The following is a 20,491-nucleotide window of genomic DNA, read 5'->3' as shown; positions in this document are numbered from 1 at the left end:
TTATAGGAGCCGCAGTAGTCCACGTGTGGGAGCGTCCTCCGCGGCCTCACAGTCTGCAGGTCCAGCCCAGATATGCTACGACGCTACTATTATAGGAGCCGCAGTAGTCCACGTGTGGGAGCGTCCTCCGCGGCCTCACAGTCTGCAGGTCCAGCCCAGATATGCTACGACGCTCCTATTATAGGAGCCGCAGTAGTCCAGGTGTGGGAGCGTCCTCTGCGGCCTCACAGTCTGCAGATCGAATCTGTACAGTCACGGTGGTTGAGTGGTTAAGGAACCAGGCACGCCATGGTGCATAGTACTCCTGGCTGTCTGGGTTCGAATCCTTCTGGGGTGTGGAATTTTCAGTTGTATACTGGCTTGGGGACCATTCAAGCTTGTTCGCATTTGTGACAATTGTGTCACTAGCTTCAAAAGATTGTCATTTGCTTAGCTAAATGAGATACGGGGTTCAGTTCCTGAACCCATTATATGCCTGTTATATGACAAAGAGTGCTGGGACGACAGGACACCACAAGCATAGTTCTCATCCTGTGACTTCACTTAGGTAATTACACACACACACATTATTCCTAGACCGCTAACATGTTATTTCCATTCTCAGAAATCGGAGTGTGTCCTGGATCCCGTATCTAGGTAAAGTTCTTCATCGTTTCCACATCAAAGTAGTGACTGGAATTTATCATTTGTTAAAAATTACTTGTTTTCAGTTGCCCAGTTATTATAAAAATATTTATACCCAATAAAGTAGGAATTTTTTCATTAGGTCATTTGAACTCCAGCAACATCAACTGATGGCAGGGGTAACCTTCATAACCTGAAGACTGCTCTACACAGGGAGCCGGTCGGTCTAGCGGACAGCACGCTGGACTTGTGATCCTGTGGTCCCGGGTTCGATCCCGGGCACCGGCGAGAAACAATGGGCAGAGTTTCTTTCACCCTATGCCCCTGTTACCTAGCAGTAAATAGGTACCTGGGTGTTAGTCAGCTGTCACGGGCTGCTTCCTGGGGGTGGAGGCCTGGTTGAGGACCGGGCCGCTGGGACACTAAATCCCTGAAATCATCTCAAGATAACCTCATCTCAAGATAACCTCAAGGGCTGAATTGCCATTTACTGTACATATGGATCCTGTAGCACAGTGATCTATGTGTCAATTCACAATTAAGGAATTGTGGGTTTGATCCCCAGGTGGGTCACAAATGGTTGGGCACATTTCCTTTCACCTGATGGCTCTGTTCACCTACCAGTAAATAGGTATCTGGAAGTAAGACATGTACTTATTTACTTATAGGTTGCAGGTTGCATCCTGGGGAAGGTTGGCCATTGGCCTAAGGAGGCCACAATAAGCTTAAGAACTGGCTTCGTCTTCCTAACAACGGGAATTATAATGTGACAGTTACTACCTCCCCCCCCCCCCCCCCCCATGGCACAAGTGTTGTACTAGTATTCAATAATTATAAGATAATAACCATTGCTAAAGGTTAAAATTTCCACTTGAATACCACTTCCTCTCTTCTCTAGTCTAGCTCTCTCACTTCCCTATCAAGTGCCAAACAGCCCTGTTTATTTCTGAAGGAATACTGATGTTGCATAATTTTCTTCAATTAGGCAAAAAGAAATTTACAAGATATTAAAATAATGTTAATAATTAAATACAAAATTAAAAGAATTAGGATTCTTAACATACTAAGAGAGTATAAAAGTTTCATGAAACTACATCCATGAGTGTTTCTAGGCAAAAATATACAAGCCAACATTCTCGTGCAACTTCACCTTCGTCGACACATGGGAAGCACCTAAATGAATATATAAATAAAGTTCTCTAAAGTACACAAGATTTGGGGCCTTACCTGCTCAAGAGCAGACTTTTGAAAGTCAAAATTGACAGGTTTTAAACCAGGTGACGATAATGTGCTGGTAGGTGAATCTACAAATTTTGTCCACTGGAAAACAAACAGAACACATTTTTTTAGAGTTTTTTTGGTAGTAAAATTTTATTACAAAAGTTTATTTTAACATGCAATTTTTTAATTATCTAGACAATCAATGGCCTGTTTTGCATTACAAACAGGTCAACACAACCAGGTGTTGCATATAGAATTTGTTGTGTACCAGAATTAACATAATTCTGCGAGTAATAAGTTTGTACAAACATACCATATGTAGAATTAATGAGACAGAGAGGCATATATACATAACAACAGCTAGTCATATGATTGGTTTCTCATCTCTATTTGAACTGTGAAGCAGTCGTATAGGTAAATGACACTTAATTTCAGGCATATTAGGTTGTGAAACGTCTACTAATCAAGTTCAAGGATTAATCCCTAATCCTTATCCTGACCCCTTCCCAGTGCCATATAATCGTAATGGCTTGGCTCTTTCCTCCCGATTGTTCCCTTCCCTTCCACTAATGTGGGTAGCCTCACGTCATCGCAAGACAAACCACATGTTAATTATGAAAAGATTTTCTACAAGAGTTTGAACAAAGGCTATCAAGATGCAGAAATGTGTTAAGTTGTCTGTCAGAAAGAACAAATGAAAACAAATACTAAAGTTTTGATGGTCAGCTTTGCGAAGTCAGCATACCGAGTACTGTAGCTACATTACACCCCAGCTCAAGGCACAGTGGTTAACGACCTAAACTCACAATAATGGCACCTGGGTCCAATCCCCCCCCCCCCCCCCCCCAAGGAAAGATGGAAACAGCTGGGAAAATTTTATTTCACCCAATGCCTCTATTTACCTAGCAGTAAATAAGTAACCAGGAGTTAAGACATTGTTGTGGGATTACATCTGGAAATGTTCAGTAGTTGGCCTTGGGGTTACCTTGACAAACCTAAGTACAGTCTTCCTGTCCCCCTGGGACTTACAGTATTAGCAAAACTTATATGTTCCTCAAAGACGTCCATTGTTAACTACAGTATAACTATAACAGTTGGCATTAGTTATTTAAATGTCATGAGCTATTATACTTATGCCTTGTAATTATCAGATCTTATGAGCAATATGTAGACAGTTTTCAATTTCTTTATTAAGTTGTTTAATATGGCCTAGTATACTATACATTTCATACACACCCTTCTTAAAATGTTACAGCTAACTTGATGTCTTTCAGACACCTATGGCAAGAGATTAACTAGAATTCTAGTTAGAAATATCTAAATTATGTTGCAGGATCACTTCTAACATTTCTGCAAGCTGCCCACATGATATGTTTAAAGTATTAATTAACTATTTTTATATATATAACAACCCAACACATACACACACACGAAGTGGCATGAAAGTGATAACATTTTTAGGGTCCCGGTAGTACAGACCGGTTCATTCTTGCCGCACAATCGAGAATTCCGGGTTCGAATCCTGGGAGGGACAGAAATGGCTGGGCACATTTCTTTTCACCTAATGCCTCTGATCACCTAGCAGTGAGTAGGTACTCAGGAGTTAGTCAGCTTGTTGTGGGGTTGCATCCTGAGCAGGGTCAGTAATTCAGCCTTAGGGGTGGGTTGAGACCTCGATATAAATCTATCGTTTATGAATACAATCTGGCTTCCAGTCCCCCGACACAATGAATTATTAATTAGGAATTATTTCGGTTCCTCCCAGACCCTTTATCAAGTCAGTAAGAGTCCAGGACAGACAGAAACTTCGCAACTCTAATTACACTTCATGTGTGTGTGGGGTTGGGTCATTTGTGTTAGCCATATTATTGTGACAAGTCTGTAAGATCTATATGCAGCATTTTCTATTACATAGATAGGTTAAGCAATGGGTTTCTTTCTGATAAGAATGAGAAGCTACTGAAATAATAACAGGTATGCAGATGTCATTAGAGGCAAAGAAAACCATAAGAGGAAAACATAAATTTCAAAGCTATAATGTGTGCACAAGAATACAGTGGAAAATGGTTCTTATATTATTTCTATCTTAATATAGAAATGGACAAGTTTCATGTAAGTAAGAGTAATAAAACAATAAAAACTCACATTGATGGATGAGACATATGGTGATCTCTCTCTGTAAAACAGACCCCCCCTCCCTCCATCCCCTCTCTAAACAATAAGTCTGCATTTGCCCACCTACGTGTCCAATAATCAAATCGTATACAGTGCAAGGCATCGGAGGAAGGTTTATCCTATTTATCCCAATGTTGGAGAGCACCAGAGAACATTCTAATGAAAATTAAATATATAATTAAAGTCATTTTCATTTTGCTGAAATTAATTTTTGCAGCAACAAATACAGTACTATACTATCTTCCAATAATCCTTGTAAATAAACTTTCTGGCATCAGAGGGTAACGAGGCAGCAGCAGTAGCTCAACTGAGGCCAACGAAAAATGTCTTCCTAGTTTATAAATATAATATATAGCACTAAAATTATAATTTTGTCCATGTAAATTGGGTATTTAAATACATACTGATAAGTGTTGAGTCATTGATGCTAATAAAAAAAAATTCATAGTGCCCTAACAAAAATTTCTTGGAAAAAATATATGAATCCGTTTAACAGATGGGGCCCAGTCCCAAATGACCCATAAAAGGAAGACTTCACTCTTTCAAAACAGGTATAAAACCTCAATTTAGGAGGATTGAAGAAATGGACACAAACACTGTTTTGAAATACATATTTTGCCCATCAATGTGGATTTTTAGGGTTTAATATAAAAGTGCGAATTAAGAGGGAAATGTATTTCCCTCGGTAACCAACAAAAACTAGATAGCCTTACAGTTTTTGGAGAATTACTGTACTGTATATCAATTGTAACAGGTTTCCTCTGTAACCAGCAACAAAATGCTGGCAGGGCAACAATTATTTATTAAGTGAAATCAACCCTTGGTTTCCTATTGGCTACTTCCATCAGATTCAAAACCATAAAAATGTACTAGGGGACTCTATAAGAATCTCACTGAACTTAATGCAGGGAGGATGGCAGGAGCTGTGTACTCAAGTTAGACTTCTACTGTATATGAAACAAGAGGCTTGTAAAATTGACACTGTGACAGATTCATAATGTCAAGGTGTAAATGAGTTATTTAAAGCATGGATATTTTCAGTCCTAGGTGACATGTTATATATACAATGGTGAGTAGCCAAGTGCAGTACAGCTTCTGAAAGCACCCCAGTGTGTGAAGTGATCCCTAAAGTGGAGTAACATTACTATGCTACTGATACGAGTGTTTGACTATAGATACGAGAAAGATCAGACTGTTTTGGTGTCCACAAAGTTTGGTTTTGAAGGTATTATAAATACAGTGATATCCAGTAAATATGAGTGACTCCCTCATCCTATGTAAGGAACAAGTAAATCCACCTGAATCTGTAACAGTTTTGAGGACTTGCCAGTTTCGAGTTCTTGCAGAGTTAACAGTATCTGAGGGATTAGTCTAATAAGGAGAACAGGACTGGTGACTGACACTTCAGAATTAACAACTAAGTGACTGACATGTGCACAAATAGCAACAGGTGAAAGTGAATCACTAAAGAGGTTGAGGCATGTATGTACTGTAGTTACATAATCTAGAAAAGTGAAATACAGTAACTTGCAGCTTCAGTAATGAGAATTAACTACTCAAAGTAACAACCAGTGTGATAGTCCTGCCAGTAATTGTCGATGAGTGCAAGTGCTGTGAGCTATTCCAAAGAGTTGGACAAAAAATTGGCCCCATTTAAGAATAAGTAGTCACTAAAATTCCACTTTGGTTAGCTGATCTCTGCTAGGAGAGTCTGACAGAAAATAAAGATTTAATAGGTGAAGCCATACCTTATGAATGCATATGTAGTAATTTCTCTCTGTCTTATTGTGATGTACAAATATCCTATGACTTTGAATACCCATAAAGGAGCAGGGGGGTCCAATAAGCATGCTGCACGAGTGCTTGTTGCAATGTATGCGAGTGAAAGTTGCCATATGATCAACTGAAATATTGTACACGAGTAATTTATTGAGGCATTGGGTTTTATTTGTGAATTGCATCTGCACAATTAGGCAAATCTAGCGAGGGGGGTGTCAGCATGCCACATTCTGCACTACTCGTAACCAGCTGATGCCCAGATAACTTGTCTAATGATCTCAATTCCATCAAGGGAGAATGTTGTAGTACCGGGGAGCATGTCGGTGAGGGATTCTGTCTATTTACAGCTGCAGCAGACCTCAGCTGTCCTGTCCAGTAATCGTCTCTAGCTGTCCGTCGACCACCTGCTCGACAGCCTGCGATCCTCGCCTCAGCCCAGCAGTCTCCACCAGTATTCACTTTCTGGCGTTGGGCCACGAGTCAAATAGTAATATCCTCTCGCACATTTTGCATTTGTTTATGTAATAAATTTACGACTCATCTGAGTGTTGCACTTGCATCCATTATGCATGTGTATTTACTCACCAATGCTGTAATTGAACTATGCACACCCAGTTCAATGAAAACAACTCTGACCACAAGTTAAGCAAATAATTCTAACTCATAACAACAGTAATCTGGCAAAACATTTCCTCTGGGCATTATGAATTCATAAGAACATTATCTCAACACAATTTCTAAACAGCAATAACAAATGCATACTGTGTTTCTTTAACCATACATACCTCTTTATTTCTAGATGGGGAGAGAGGATCGGGAGTTGCCTTGGTACCAACATCTGTGTCGGGAACGACAGCCGCACCAGGCACAACTGAAGAGTTACCGGATGCTCCCGAGTTTCCACCATCAACTCCACTGCTGCTACTCTTCCGCTGGGATAGATAAACAATAAAAAGCTTCCCTCCTACATTATCATCATTCCCCATTAAAATGGGAAATGGGGATAAGGAGCACCCCTGACCCTAATCATGAAGATGATAGCAAAGATGGTTCGCCACTCTTAATCTCCTTAAATACTGTACCCATATTAATTTGGAAGGGAAGGCTTCAGTAATGCTTAAATAGCCTGTTTTTTAACACTGATCTGTCAAAAAGTGTCAAGTCTAATTACATTAATTACAGCATTGTAATTAATTGGCTTGATCAACCAATGCAAAAATCTTACCTGTAATGCTGGAAACAGAGACGGAGGGAGAGTTTCAGGAAGTTCTATGTTATTTCTCCGCAAAACTACTAAGTGCATTGCAGCGAAGAATTCCTCTAGTGAGAGTGCTCCATCTCTTGTTACATCTGCTAGCTGCCTGTAAGGATCAATGATTTTTCTCAGTGCAATATACAAAATCTTACCTTTAAGGGGTAGAGAATGAAGAGTTTTACATCATATTATAATACTTCATGGCGAGACTTATTAAATAAGACTTTATTTGTGCAGATATATAAATGTTATGTAACCTTTAACATTACTTGTACTAAAAAGTAAATTTGTTTTCTATATCAGCACCAATGTTTACCGCATATATTTAATGAGTTCACAAATAGAATACTGTAATGTACATTAACATCAAGCCGAACATGTCTCAAAGATTCAACCCATTCATCTAACCCCCGTATTCAACGTACAAATCTTAGCCCTTTCACAGATAAAGAGAAAGAGGAGTGAACCCACATGACATAAAATGGGCAACAGTTTATTATGGGACTTTTAAAAAGAGATAGGAGGCGAATCTGTGAAAAAGTGGCAAGTTCACCCACCATCGAAAGACAAATTATTCCTTTTGCACCCTGATTGACATTTATGACAATAAAAATGAAAAAAAAATATGAAATGAAACAAGGACCGACATGACTTGAATAAAAGTGTAACCTCTAGAAAGACATGTATGTCTTGTGGGCCATCCCAAATTAGTTCTCCTATTCAAGAACATTTACATTTTTTTTAGTCCAAGATTATCTGTATACTCTAAACATTCATGAATTTTGCCATTGAAGAAGACAACCTCATGTTCAACAGCCATGGGAATGTAAGATAACACCATCCCACAGTCACCAGTATGCTTAAATACGTCGCGTTAGGAATAAGCGCTAACCATTACGACTATATAGCACTTGGAAGGGATGAGGATAAGAATTTAGGATAGGGATAAGGATTTAGGATAGAGCAGAGGGAAGGAATGGTGCCCAACTACATGGACGGTCGGAGATTGAACGCCGACCATCATGAAGCAAGAACGTTGCTCTACCGAGAGACCTCAAGTTCTCAAGGTTGTCATAGGAATATAAATAAGAGCTGACTCATATAGGCCAATAGGCCTTTTATAATTCCTTTATTCCTATGGTCTTAAGGTTTAATCCAAGCTATGGTGCAAAGTTAGAAATATTCAAATAATGCCCCTCACATATTAGATTTTTCTTTTGATTAATATACTTAATATGGGGAAGGAATGTTATATTCTGAGCATTATTGATCATGTTACTGAAATTAATTCTTTAATTGGTATCTAAAATGCTTAGGCTAGCTCACCCTAATCCTTGCACAAAAGCCCGCCACACCTTCTTAATTGAAGGTCAACATTTTTCAAAATGGATTACTAAAACCGCAACTGAACTCAGAACATTGGATTCACAATCTGTACCAAGAGAGAGAAAACAATAGCGTTTTTTTGCATCATGCAAGATTACCCCTTCAAAATAAAAATCCATCACTTCTCATGCATGAAGCAAATTAAAGAGCAGCCCAAGATTTGTCTTGAGGGAAAACTGCAATGCCTTAAGCCAGACTGAATGATAGGTATGAACATACAGAAATATAAGGAATTCTTACCATATTTTACTTAATTCATTTACAGGAAGTTTTGACTTTTCAAAAAACTCTTTGGCAGCTGTTCCCGACAGCAGTGCAGTGAGATCACTCTGCATTGAGCAGAATTGTTCGGTATAATACTGACGTTGTTCCTCGGTAATTGTCCACACATCGTAGTCTTCTTCCCCAGAAGAGTGACACTCTGAGGAATCTTCTTCTGTACCTAGTAACTGCCGGTGCTCATCATTAACTGCCAGAAAAAAACATGAAATACTGATAAATATAAATAAAAAAATGCAGAACAGGAATACTTGCCAAAGATTTGGCACACCCTATCTATTTTATCTTATTTCAGCATACAATCTGAGCCATGCAGCATTTTACTCATAAACTAAATATACTATTTGCTTAAAAATAGCCTAAAATGTTTCCCCAAAATAAAGCAAAACAATCAAAAAGTTCATATTGTACTACATTCTGAAATAAATATACAGTATTTTCATACTAACTTAAACCATGCCAGTGTGTATGCGCTTGCCCCCAAGTTTTCTCGTGGACACTGTTGGTTGGGGTTGGGGAGTCTGACGCAGGAGATGATACAGATGTAGAATGAGATACCATTCGACCCGAAGGATCACTCATTCTCTCATCTGCTCCTTCACCATCTTCACTCTCCATCATTCGATATCCACCATCAACCATCTACGTTGTGAAAAAAAAACCATGAGCATTTTGAATTATGTTTTAAAGAATTACATAAAGATGTAGACATCATACAAATTATGTCATCTCTAAAATTAGACAGTACCAACCTTCGGCCGAAGTACTGAAAATTGCAAAATAAATGTTGCCAAGGAAATGAGGTAAGCTTGCAAAATAAATACTACTATAGAAGTAGTATATATATCTATAAAATATATAAATACATCTATATCTATAAAATATAATGTGTGCATCTGTTGAAAGTACAAGGTCAGAGACTTAGGGTTAGTCTCACTCAAATTTGTAAGATGACACAAGGGGGTGTATGAGCCTCATAGGCAATTTGGAGTTGGCCCAGTGCCACTCCTTAAGATTGGTTTAATAGGGCAGGCTAAACAACCACAGAGAACAAAGTAAAAGCCTGGAAATATTTCACGATAAGTCCAACGCTTCAAATGCACCAGCAACACAGAACAAACACAGCAATAAGAAGTATACTAGGACAAGGAGGACAGAGGAACAAAAAAAAGTGACAAGGGGGGGGACAGAGACCAAAAGTAAATCTGACCTTAACTTTTTTCAAGTTTATATAAACAAAATGAAATACCTGTACAGTATTAAAGAAAAATATCCAGAGATTGGAAGTTGACAACACACTTTTGGAGAGGAAAGAAGACATGTGTGAAGCTCTGAATGTGAAATTCCGAAGTGTACTAGTGAAGAAATAGGCACATATGGCACCAAGGCCAACACACAGGCAATGTCAGACTATAGAAAACATTCACTGATCCAGAAAGGATGTACAGAAGCTGCTCGTGGACTTAAAGCAGAAATAAAGCAGCGAGACCTTGGCTACAGAGAGAGCATGCAGTCAAGCTTAGCTACCCACTGTGAACTATATTCCAAACATTACTTCATGAAAGCAAATTTCCAGATAATTGGAAAATGAGAAATATGGCCCTTTTATATAAATAGGGCGATAAAGAATATCCTTCAAATTATATCAGTATCCCCAAACCAGTATAGTAGTAAAAACAATTACACTTGTATTGATAAACCACCAAAAAGGCAATAACATGCTAACCAATAAACAGTTTGAACTTAAAGCCAAGAAATCATGTGTATTGAACAAGTCAAGTTTCTAAGAATAAATGACTGATATAACACTACAGGAAAAAGATGGATGGGCAGAAAGACTATGAAAAAAAGCTTTTGTCAGTATCACCCACAAAATTTAATTGGAAGCTGGAACAATCGAGAGGTATGTGAGAGAAACAACTGCAGTTGACGAGGAACTAGTGAATAGAAAGATCAGAGTAACAAAAGACTTAAAGGAACTAGAAGGGTACACAATGTTTTGTAGTATACATCAATGACATGCCCGGATGGTATCTAGGCTACATCAGTTCCAGATCAGACCAATAACCCTGACCTGTGACGTATTGCAGTCGGAGTCACTGAGTTGGATCAGGTCCGGACTAGAGGCGCAGTTCTCTTTCGTGGTGTAGGCCACATTGTTTTCTGCAAATGGAATATATAATTATCATCTATATAATTAAAAAATTTGCCTTACCTTCAATTTTGGCTACAGGCATAACTTGTGACTGTCAAGGTGGTGGAATTCACAGGGTAGTTAAATAAATTTAAGAGAAGTTGGAGTTACTACAATATAAATCTAGACCTTGGAAGAAGGCACATGTTAAGTGAGTCTGATGACAGCAAAAAAAATATGAACAATGTATGACTCTCACAAAATGATAAAACACGGGGAACCACAAAACAAAAATAAGAAAAAATGGTTTGTACAAGAAAATCTGACACTTACCATAGTGTGTGTTGTTGTTAGTGTGTAATCGTGGCAGTGGCAGATCCACCCCAAGGAAGAGAGATTCAGTCCTTACTGGCAAACCTCGCTGGGCTGTAGCCACAAGTTTCAAAGCCACAAACAATTCTCTTCGTCCATACCAGCCTTGATTAGCACCCCCACACACATGCCCAATCTGAAACAAAATCAGCTAATTAAATTACAGTAGTGAATTTCAATTTTGCTAATAAATTATGCTGTAAGTAGGGGGCTCAAACAGCAGAAGATAAAACAAAGTAAATATGAACATACGAATAAAGAACACGGCAAAAGGCTTATTGGCTCATACCGTACAAGGTAGCTCCTATTTATATCCCCCCAAACTCATTCATATGTCTAACATACACTTGAAACAATCTTAAGCTCTAGTGTGCTTAAGAGCACATGCAGCATCTGGTAACACCATCTGCTGTTACCAAATAATTTGTTCCAGAAATCAACAACCTTGCTTCCAAACAATGACAGTACTGTGCAACATTGCGAGGGTGACAGTGGAAGTGGCAAGAGACCAGCCAATGGGACTCAACGAAACAGTGGGACATTGCAACACTGAGAAACTGCAGTGCAAGCATCCCACGACCATACTTTAAGAGGGGCACACAACTTGAGAGTTCTTAAGAGCAACTTTTGTGTGAAGGAGGCCAATGACTCAAGCACAGATACTGTAAGAGGGCAGGTAAAATGATCATATAGCTTTCCTCTGAACTGAATTCAAGATTTTGGTAAAGGGGGAGCTATTCCACATGCAAGAACAGTGCTCTAAACTAAGGCAAATGAAACTTTTTCAGAGCTGAAGTATAAAAAAACCTTTGAAATACCAAGTATTTTAAAGCATCCTTGGCACTTTGTGAGCTGTGTGGTATCCAGGGCAAATCAGATGTTATTTATGCCATAGATGTCAATTAGGAGAAACGGTCACAATAATGTAACTGAATCAAATAATGATATTTTATTTAAACAAAAATATTAAGAACATGAATTACTGACTGAGTTATATTAAGTTAGGTTAGGTTTGATCAAATTTCTATGCTAGTTTTAATTCAAATAAACAGGAATTATGGGGAGAGTGGAGTGTGGGCCACGAGTGAGGTGTGGGCCACGAGTGAGGTGTGGGCCACGAGTGAGGTGTGGGCCACGAGTGAGGTGTGGGCCACGAGTGAGGTGTGGGCCACGAGTGAGGTGTGGGCCACGAGTGTGGTGTGGGCCACGAGTGTGGTGTGGGCCACGAGTGAGGTGTGGGCCATGAGTGAGGTGTAGACCACGAGTGAGGTGTAGACCACGAGTGAGGTGTAGACCACGAGTGAGGTGTAGACCACGAGTGAGGTGTAGACCACGAGTGAGGTGTAGACCACGAGTGAGGTGTTGACCATGAGTGAGGTGTTGACCACGAGTGAGGTGTAGACCATGAGTGTGGTGTGGGCCATGAGTGTGGTGTGGGCCACGAGAGTGGTGAAATTTCACACGTCCTCGTTCCGGCTGTTGTGAAGAGCAAAACCGTTCGGATGGTTACAAAATCGATAATAGATTAGTTTTGGACAAGGTCGAGTATACACACCTACACACACACACAGAAGGAGAGAAGGATTAAGACAGAAAAGGACTGTTTGAGGCTTCAAGAAGACCTAGACAAGCTGAAGGAATGGTCGAACAAATGGTTGTTAGAGTTTAACCCAACCAAATATAATGTAATGAAGATAGGTGTAGGGAGCAGGAGGCCAAATACAAGGTATCATCTGGGAGAGGAAATTCTTCAGGAGTCAGAGAAAGAAAAAGACTTGGGAGTTGATATCGCGCCAGACCTGTCTCCTGCAGCACATATCAAGAGGATAACATCAGCGGCATATGCCAGGCTGGCCAACATACGAACGGCATTCAGAAACTTGTGTAAAGAATCATTCAGAACTTTGTATACCACATATGTCAGGCCAATCCTGGAGTATGCAGCCCCAGCATGGGGTTCGTATCTAGTCAAGGATAAGACTAAACTGGAAAAGGTTCAAAGGTTTGCCACTAGACTAGTACCCGAGCTGAGAGGTATGAGCTACGAGGAGAGACTACGGGAATTAAACCTCACTTCGCTGGAAGACAGAAGAGTTAGGGGGGACATGATCACCACATTCAAGATTCTCAAGGGAATTGATAGGGTAGATAAAGACAGGCTATTTAACACAAGGGGCACACGCACTAGGGGACACAGGTGGAAACTTGAGTGCCCAAATGAGCCACAGAGATATTAGAAAGAACTTTTTTAGAGTCAGTGGTTGACAAATGGAATGCATTAGGAAGTGATGTGGTGGAGGCTGACTCCATACACAGTTTCAAATGTAGATATGATAAGAGCCCAGTAGGCTCAGGAATCTGTACACCTGTTGATTGATAGTTGAGAGGCGGGACCAAAGAGCCAGAGCTCAACCCCCGCAAACACAACTAGGTGAGTACAACTAGGCGAGCTCCTCTCGGACATAAGTTCGAACCCTCATCATGGCCCTTGTGGATTTGTTCATTTGATGCATCACGCTATTGTGATTTCTGTGTGTAGTATATATACATATATTATGATCGCCAAGACCTCGGGAGAACATATGAAGTAACTGTAGACTGTTGTTGTTGTTGTTTCAGATTTAGCTACTCAGAACGAAGTGTCCATGTAGCACGGGCTATGGTGAGCCCGTAATCTTGTAGACATCCAGGTACCTCATACCGACATATAGGTCATGTATGCAATAATCTGTCTCAACGGGCTATTCATGCCCGTGCCACCTCTTGGGTGGCTTACTCTTCATCAATCAGTGATCTGTCAGACCTTACCTATTCGTGGCTACGGGAAACTGAGGTCTAGCTCTTTATTTCCCGCCTACAAGTCTTGCTGTATACCTTTTACGTTATAATTTAGCGAATCTCAAGTTTAAATTTTGTACCGAATCTGGTCTTAAAATTGTGGGTACAGGAGACTTCAACACCTTATTAAAGTACATTCCCTTCTTGTTGACCACCCAATCAGGATGTAAGTATATCCTTGCATTTCCCGCTTCCACTCTCGTCCTCTCGCGTACTGTCTCTCACTTTAAGGAGGCTATCTTTGTCCATCTAGTCTAGTCCCCTCGGTATCTTGTATGTTACGATCATCTCCTATGTTTCTCCTCTCTTCCACGGTTGCAACGTTTACTTCACTTACCGTATCCTCTTGTTGCAAGTATTTGTACTTTTTCAATTTTGATTTTATGCAGACGAGGAGTCACAATAACGTGGCTGAAGTATGTTGACCAAACTACACACTAGTAAGTGAAGGGACGACGACGTTTCGGTCCGTCCTGGACCATTCTCAAGTCGATTGTGAGAATCGACTTGAGAATGGTCCAAGACGGACCGAAACGTCGTCGTTCCTTGCAGGCGATGAGTCACAATAACGTGGCTAAAGTATGTTGACCAGACCACACACTAGAAGGTGAAGGGACGACGACGTTTCGGTCCGTCCTGGACCATTCTCAAGTCGATTGTGACTCAAGTCGTCGTCCCTTCACTTTCTAGTGTGTGGTTTGATTTTATGCTTTACAAGGTGCAGATTTCTCCGCCGGCGGTGCATATTCCAATATTAGTCAACCAAAGGCTGAGTAAATTGCCTTGAAAGAGCCCCTGGTTTAGTTTCTAAACGAATTCTGTTCTAATGTATATGTGTAATTACCCAAGTGTAGTTACAGGATGAGAGCTAGGCTCGTGGTGTCCCGTCTTCCCAGTAGACATATAATGCTGCGAAACTAAGTACTGACGGTTTTGGCCACCACCCAACTTAATTAACTTTATCCACCGTCCACCACTCTGTTTGTAAAAGAAAACTATGTTATATTTTTTTCGGCACCTTTGTTTCCTAAGCTTGAATCTGTGACCTCTTGTTCTTGAAGATGCTGGTTTGGGGAATTTCTCTTTGTCAATTTGGTCGATTCTTGTTAGTATTTTGTAAGTGATCACAGGTCTTTTGTAAGTGATCACAGGTATTTTGTAAGTGATCACAGGTCTTTTGTAAGTGATCACAGGTCTTTTGTAAGTGATCACAGGTCTTTTGTAAGTGATCACAGGTCTTTTGTAAGTGATCACAGGTCTTTTTCTTCTATCTTCTAACTTTGGCATATTTAACACCTCTAGCCACTCTTGGTAACTCTTGTTTTTCAGTTTCAGAAGCCACTTTATAGCATGCCGATTCCCGCACGAGGCAGAAACAAATGGGCAAAGTTTCTTTCACCCTGAATGCCCCTGTTGCCTAACAGTAAATAGGTACCTGGGAGTTAGTCAGCTGTCACGGGCTGCTTCCTGGGGGTGGAGGCCTGGTCGAGGACCGGGCCGCGGGGACACTAAAAAGCCCCGAAATCATCTCAAGATAACCTCAAGAAGATGCCTTTGCACCTTTTTCAGTTTATTGATATTCTTCTTCTTGAGAGATGGGCACAATACAACCGTTTCATCTTCCAATTTTGGTATCATACATGTCGTAAACAAGTCCTTTAATAATTCGCCATCCACGCATTTAAAAGCTTAGACAGCCTTGTTACTACAAGTTAATAGTTACTGTAAGAACTATCAATTTTCAGGAGGATTTAGACATGTGTTCTGAACTATTCTACTGAGCAAGCAGGTTATGTTTGCTCTTACGAGGTTCTTATCGTCTAGCTAGCAGGTATTCCAGCACGTTCTCTCCATCTGCCACTCCGTAAAAAACATAACTGTTTTATCTAGACAGAAACGTACGAATCCAAGAAAGCCACCCAACGAACAAGTTACAGCCCCGCTCCTGTGTTAGGTAAGTCCACTACGGGCTCACCATAGCCCGTGCTACTTGGAACATTTTGTTCCCAACAGTTGAATCTTAAACAACAACATCCACCCAACTTATCGGCTGATGCAGAGAAAACGTCAAATTTGACGGTGCATTAATTTTCACTTAATACGTAAAAATCTTTCACGAATTGTTGATTCCGTAAATAAACATGATGTATTAGAAGAGGAGACGAGTTGCAACCTAACAGTAGCGTAGCTAATTGTGTGGGTATAGTAGAGATTAGCAATTTGTGAGCTTGGCAATGATACGTACGTACGTACACATGCACGTACGTACGTATGCACGTACGTACGTATGCACGTACGTACGTGCGTGTGTATGTGTGTCAACAGCGGAGGCAACTATTACCAAGAGGTACAGCTTTAAGAAGGCGAGAAGTCAAATGTTAAACATTTAGTGGCAGTAATCACGCGACTCAATATCACCATGTAATCCATACTGGCTGGTAAAGAGCCACACCTCACTCACCCGTGAACACTGATAGGTAAATATTGATAGGCAAGTACAGTCCAATAATTTTTAGGGGGGCCCTGAAGAGCGAGTTCAATTTGTTGACGGTTCACAAAGGGGTCGAAATCCTGCCACTTTACAGTGAAAAGTGGTCCAGTGTGAGGGAGGAAGAGACGCGGTGCACTTTACTTTTCACATTTCATGTTACGAGTATTCTTAGTCTAAATGTTGCACTGCCCTAAGTCACACAACAAACAACTTGCCTTTACTGCGCCACCAAGCACCGGCTCCACCCCCTACGCCCTCCCTGCACGGTGGGCTGCGTCAGAATTGTCAGAGCGCCGTAATATACGCAGCTGGAGCAAGGTGAGGGGACGGTACGAGGGGTAACAGGTGGTGACGGGGGTGAATGACCTGCCTTAGGACCAGGTCAGTCAGTCAGTCAGCGTGCCACCCCCTCTTCTACATCACTGCCAACATCAACACTTTCCAACATGACCTTCCACTTCGAGGGGGGGAGAAGGGGAGTCACTGACAATAGATCATTTGGCTCTATTGCCTCCCCTAGTCGTGTTTACAACGCGCTAGAAGCGGTATATAGTCTTGAGCAAGAGAGATGAGTTCCGAGGCGACAGAGCGACCCCCCGCCCGTTCACCAGCGCGTCCCCGTCATAACTGGAACCAAAACATGTTGCGGACCTGCGGCGTGGTGGTGGTGGGTGCGTGTTTGGTCCCCGCCACGGCCCTGTTGCCACGTCTCATCTGCCGCGTGCTGTTGTTTTGATGCGTCATGCCTTGGCAACGGCAGACTTGGCATCAGCGTTGCCTCGGGGTGAGGGGATTCGTTGATGCAAGCAGAAGACATAGAGGGGAATTTCCCCATGCTAATAACTTTATGCTACAATATTTCACTCGTAAAATGTGCCAAGACGTAAAATTCATGGCATTCATAGAGGTACATTGCCAGCAGTTGGCGGTAAAGTGAAGGGTCGGTAGGAGAGGGTAGCAACAGCAGAGGCAGGAGGGGTCAGAGGGGGGTTGGGGGCGTAAGGACAGACAGGGGGGCGCTCCTCCCCCCAGGCTGCTGCTCTGTATCACGGGGCGACACACGGGGGTCTCACTTTACCTTCCACCATCACCACACACCCCGCCCCTCCACCATCACCACCACACACCCCGCCCCTCCACCATCACCACCACACACCCCGCCCCTCCACCATCACCACACACCCCGCCCCTCCACCATCACCACCACACACCCAGAAATATCCTGTAAGAACACTATAAACTTTCTAGGTACAAGTGACGTGATGAACCCAGCGGGTTTTCTTCCTATTGGGGAGTGTTGTATATGCTGCTATGGCGGTGTGTCCACTCACAGGATGAGTGGCGCTGCCCAGTAAACTCGCCCCTCGCGGGGTAGAAATAACCTCAGCTACTCTATCCCTTTGAGATGTATTTTTTATCTTGTCTCAATACACATACTTGAACTCGCCCCTCGGGAAAAAATAAAAAAAATAAAATTAAATCATACGCTTAAGCAATGCAGACATGAATACAATGTCCATATCCCCCCCACCTACTAACCCCTCTTCCATCTATCAACCCCTCTTCCACCTACCAACCCCTCTTCCACCTACCAACCCCTCTTCCACCTACCAACCCCTCTTCCACCTACCAACCCCTCTTCCACCTACCAACCCCCTCTTCCACCTACCAACCCCTCTTCCACCTACCCACCTTCAGCAAATACTAATTAGGTAACCCAAAAAGCAAGGTAAAAAGTGTGGGAATGCGAGGCTGCACATGACACAGCTCCTGCCCAGCCCTCCCACAAGACTCCCATTACATAAATAACCTCATAACACACAACGTGTTTCGGTTTCCACCCCCAACCCCCCTAGACCCACTAAGGGCTTTCATTAGACACACATCAACACGTGCAAATATTACGTCCAGAAACTCGTATCTCCCCAATTACTACCCTGATTTAGTGCAAGTCCATCTGTCTGTCCTATTTGCCAATCTCAGTTACCCCAATTATTCCATTGCTGGGTACGAAATTTCAGCTCCTGGAACCACCAAGACTTTTTACAAGAATATCTTGTGAGGTGCTTTGGGATATTGGCTGTGAGGATAATAGTTATACGGGTGGCCATTGGTACACCATACGGGCTCACCATAGCCCGTGCTACATGGGACACTTCGTTCTGAGTAGCTAAATCTAAAACAACATGGTATACCAGCGATGTGGCGTAACTGGGAGGGGAGGGAGGTATACTGTCGAGGTATACCTTTGGGAGTACACGTTGCTGCTGTTTATAATGGTGGTGGTGGTGGTGGTGGTGTGGTTGTACATGGTGGTGGTGGTGGTGTGGTTGTACATGGTAGTGGTGGTGGTGGTGTAGCTGTACATGGTGGTGGTAGTGGTTGGTTTTGTGGTTGTGATTGTCACAACCACAACAACCACATTATATTGTGGTTGTCAGCTGGGGAGGATGGTGGTGTATCGACTGGGGAAGTGAGGGAGGGGGGAGGGGGGGGGCAGGTGTACTGCTGTAAAGTGCTTTAACTCTTAATAATAAAATCATTAAAAAAAATCCTCAATAATCCTACCAAGGAGGAGACAGCAGAATTGTCAAGTCGAAGCTATAGTGACACCAGCCCAGGTATATAAGGATATATTTTCTATATATAAGGATATATCGATGTGGAGGATGATATAGGAAATCCTATCAACACCCCCATTTTGCCACTCTGTTGCGTCTACCCATCCTACCCTGAGAGGATGAAGGCGTCTACCCATCCTACCCTATGAGGATGAAGGCGTCTACCCATCCTCCCCTGAGAGGATGAAGGCGTCTACCCATCCTCCCCTGAGAGGATGAAGGCATCTACCCATCCTCCCCCTGTGAGGATGAACGCATCTATCCATCCTCACCCTGTGAGGATGAACGCATCTATCCATCCTCCCCCTGTGAGGATGAACGCATCTATCCATCCTCCCCCTGTGAGGATGAACGCATCTATCCATCCTCCCCCTGTGAGCATGAACGCGTCTCCTCATCCTCCCCCTGTAAGCATGAACGCATCTATCCATCCTCCCCCTGTGAGCATGAACGCATCTACCCATCCTCCCCCTGTGAGCATGAACGCATCTACCCATCCTCCCCCTGTAAGCATGAACGCATCTACCCATCCTCCCCCTGTAAGCATGAACGCATCTACCCATCCTCCCCCTGTGAGCATGAACGCGTCTACCCATCCACCCCCATCTACCATCTACCCCCCCCCCCCCCGACAAACGAGATATAGGCCTCACTTATCCAACCCGTCCTCTCTCCAGCTTTCCCAACGTCACTAATCGCGTGTACGAAATTGCCTCAAACCTAACTAAACCGAACACCCCCACGTAGAGAACACGTGACACCACGTCAATTTTTGCGACCCCGTTGTGATTTTTTTTAGTACGTCGAGGCAGGGGGGGAGGGGAGATTTATACGTCAAAATACGATGTAGTGCCCGTCCTATCAGGCCCCCACCGTCTCCAGATAAGAGACCAAGTACAAGCCCATAGCGCTCTCCTCATAATAGACCCGGAATGCAGCATCAGTAGCAGCATCAACAGAAGCATCAGCAGCATCAATATGAACAGCAGCAGGAGCAGTAGCAGCATCAGCAACAGTAGGATGCGCGTTAAAGCAGCAGCAACAGCAGCAGGCAGCAGCAGGAGGCGCGTTAAAGCAGAAGCAACGACTGGGGTGGGACAGTGACGCCACACGATCAATCCCACTGGAGATGCATGCCTCTGTGTGTGTGTGTGTGTGTGTGTGTGTGTGTGTGTGTGTGTGTGTGTGTGTGTGTGTGTGTGTGTGTGTGTGTGTGTGTGTGTTGACGTAACCATCCTAGCACCAGCATCCTCATCTTCGGCACCGCATCCTGCTCTCCATCCTATATTACGTTATCACTCGCCGCACATCCCACG

General features: G+C 42.4%; 1 protein-coding gene across 2 annotated transcripts in view; it reads right to left on the bottom strand.

The window, feature by feature from the left end:
- Positions 1–20,491, bottom strand: part of Reps (RALBP1 associated Eps domain containing) — a 60,514-nt gene that overhangs the window by 13,743 nt on the left and 26,280 nt on the right. Inside the window, exons 2-9 of one of the 2 annotated variants that reach the window (XM_045758988.2) lie at positions 11,187–11,361; positions 10,794–10,882; positions 9,169–9,361; positions 8,681–8,909; positions 7,025–7,160; positions 6,585–6,731; positions 6,109–6,261; positions 1,852–1,944 (exon numbers count right to left, since the gene is read on the bottom strand). In XM_045758988.2, the coding sequence (XP_045614944.1) occupies positions 1,852–1,944; positions 6,109–6,261; positions 6,585–6,731; positions 7,025–7,160; positions 8,681–8,909; positions 9,169–9,361; positions 10,794–10,882; positions 11,187–11,361 (1,215 nt within the window). The remainder of the gene's footprint in view (positions 1–1,851; positions 1,945–6,108; positions 6,262–6,584; positions 6,732–7,024; positions 7,161–8,680; positions 8,910–9,168; positions 9,362–10,793; positions 10,883–11,186; positions 11,362–20,491) is intronic. The other variant, XM_045758989.2, reaches the window with a different exon arrangement.

The sequence above is a fragment of the Procambarus clarkii genome, chromosome 35 (assembly GCF_040958095.1).
Source record: "Procambarus clarkii isolate CNS0578487 chromosome 35, FALCON_Pclarkii_2.0, whole genome shotgun sequence".
Lineage (NCBI taxonomy): Eukaryota > Metazoa > Arthropoda > Malacostraca > Decapoda > Cambaridae > Procambarus > Procambarus clarkii.
The sequence above is the reverse complement of the archived record's forward strand: the minus strand, read 5'-3'. Positions and strand labels throughout refer to the sequence as shown.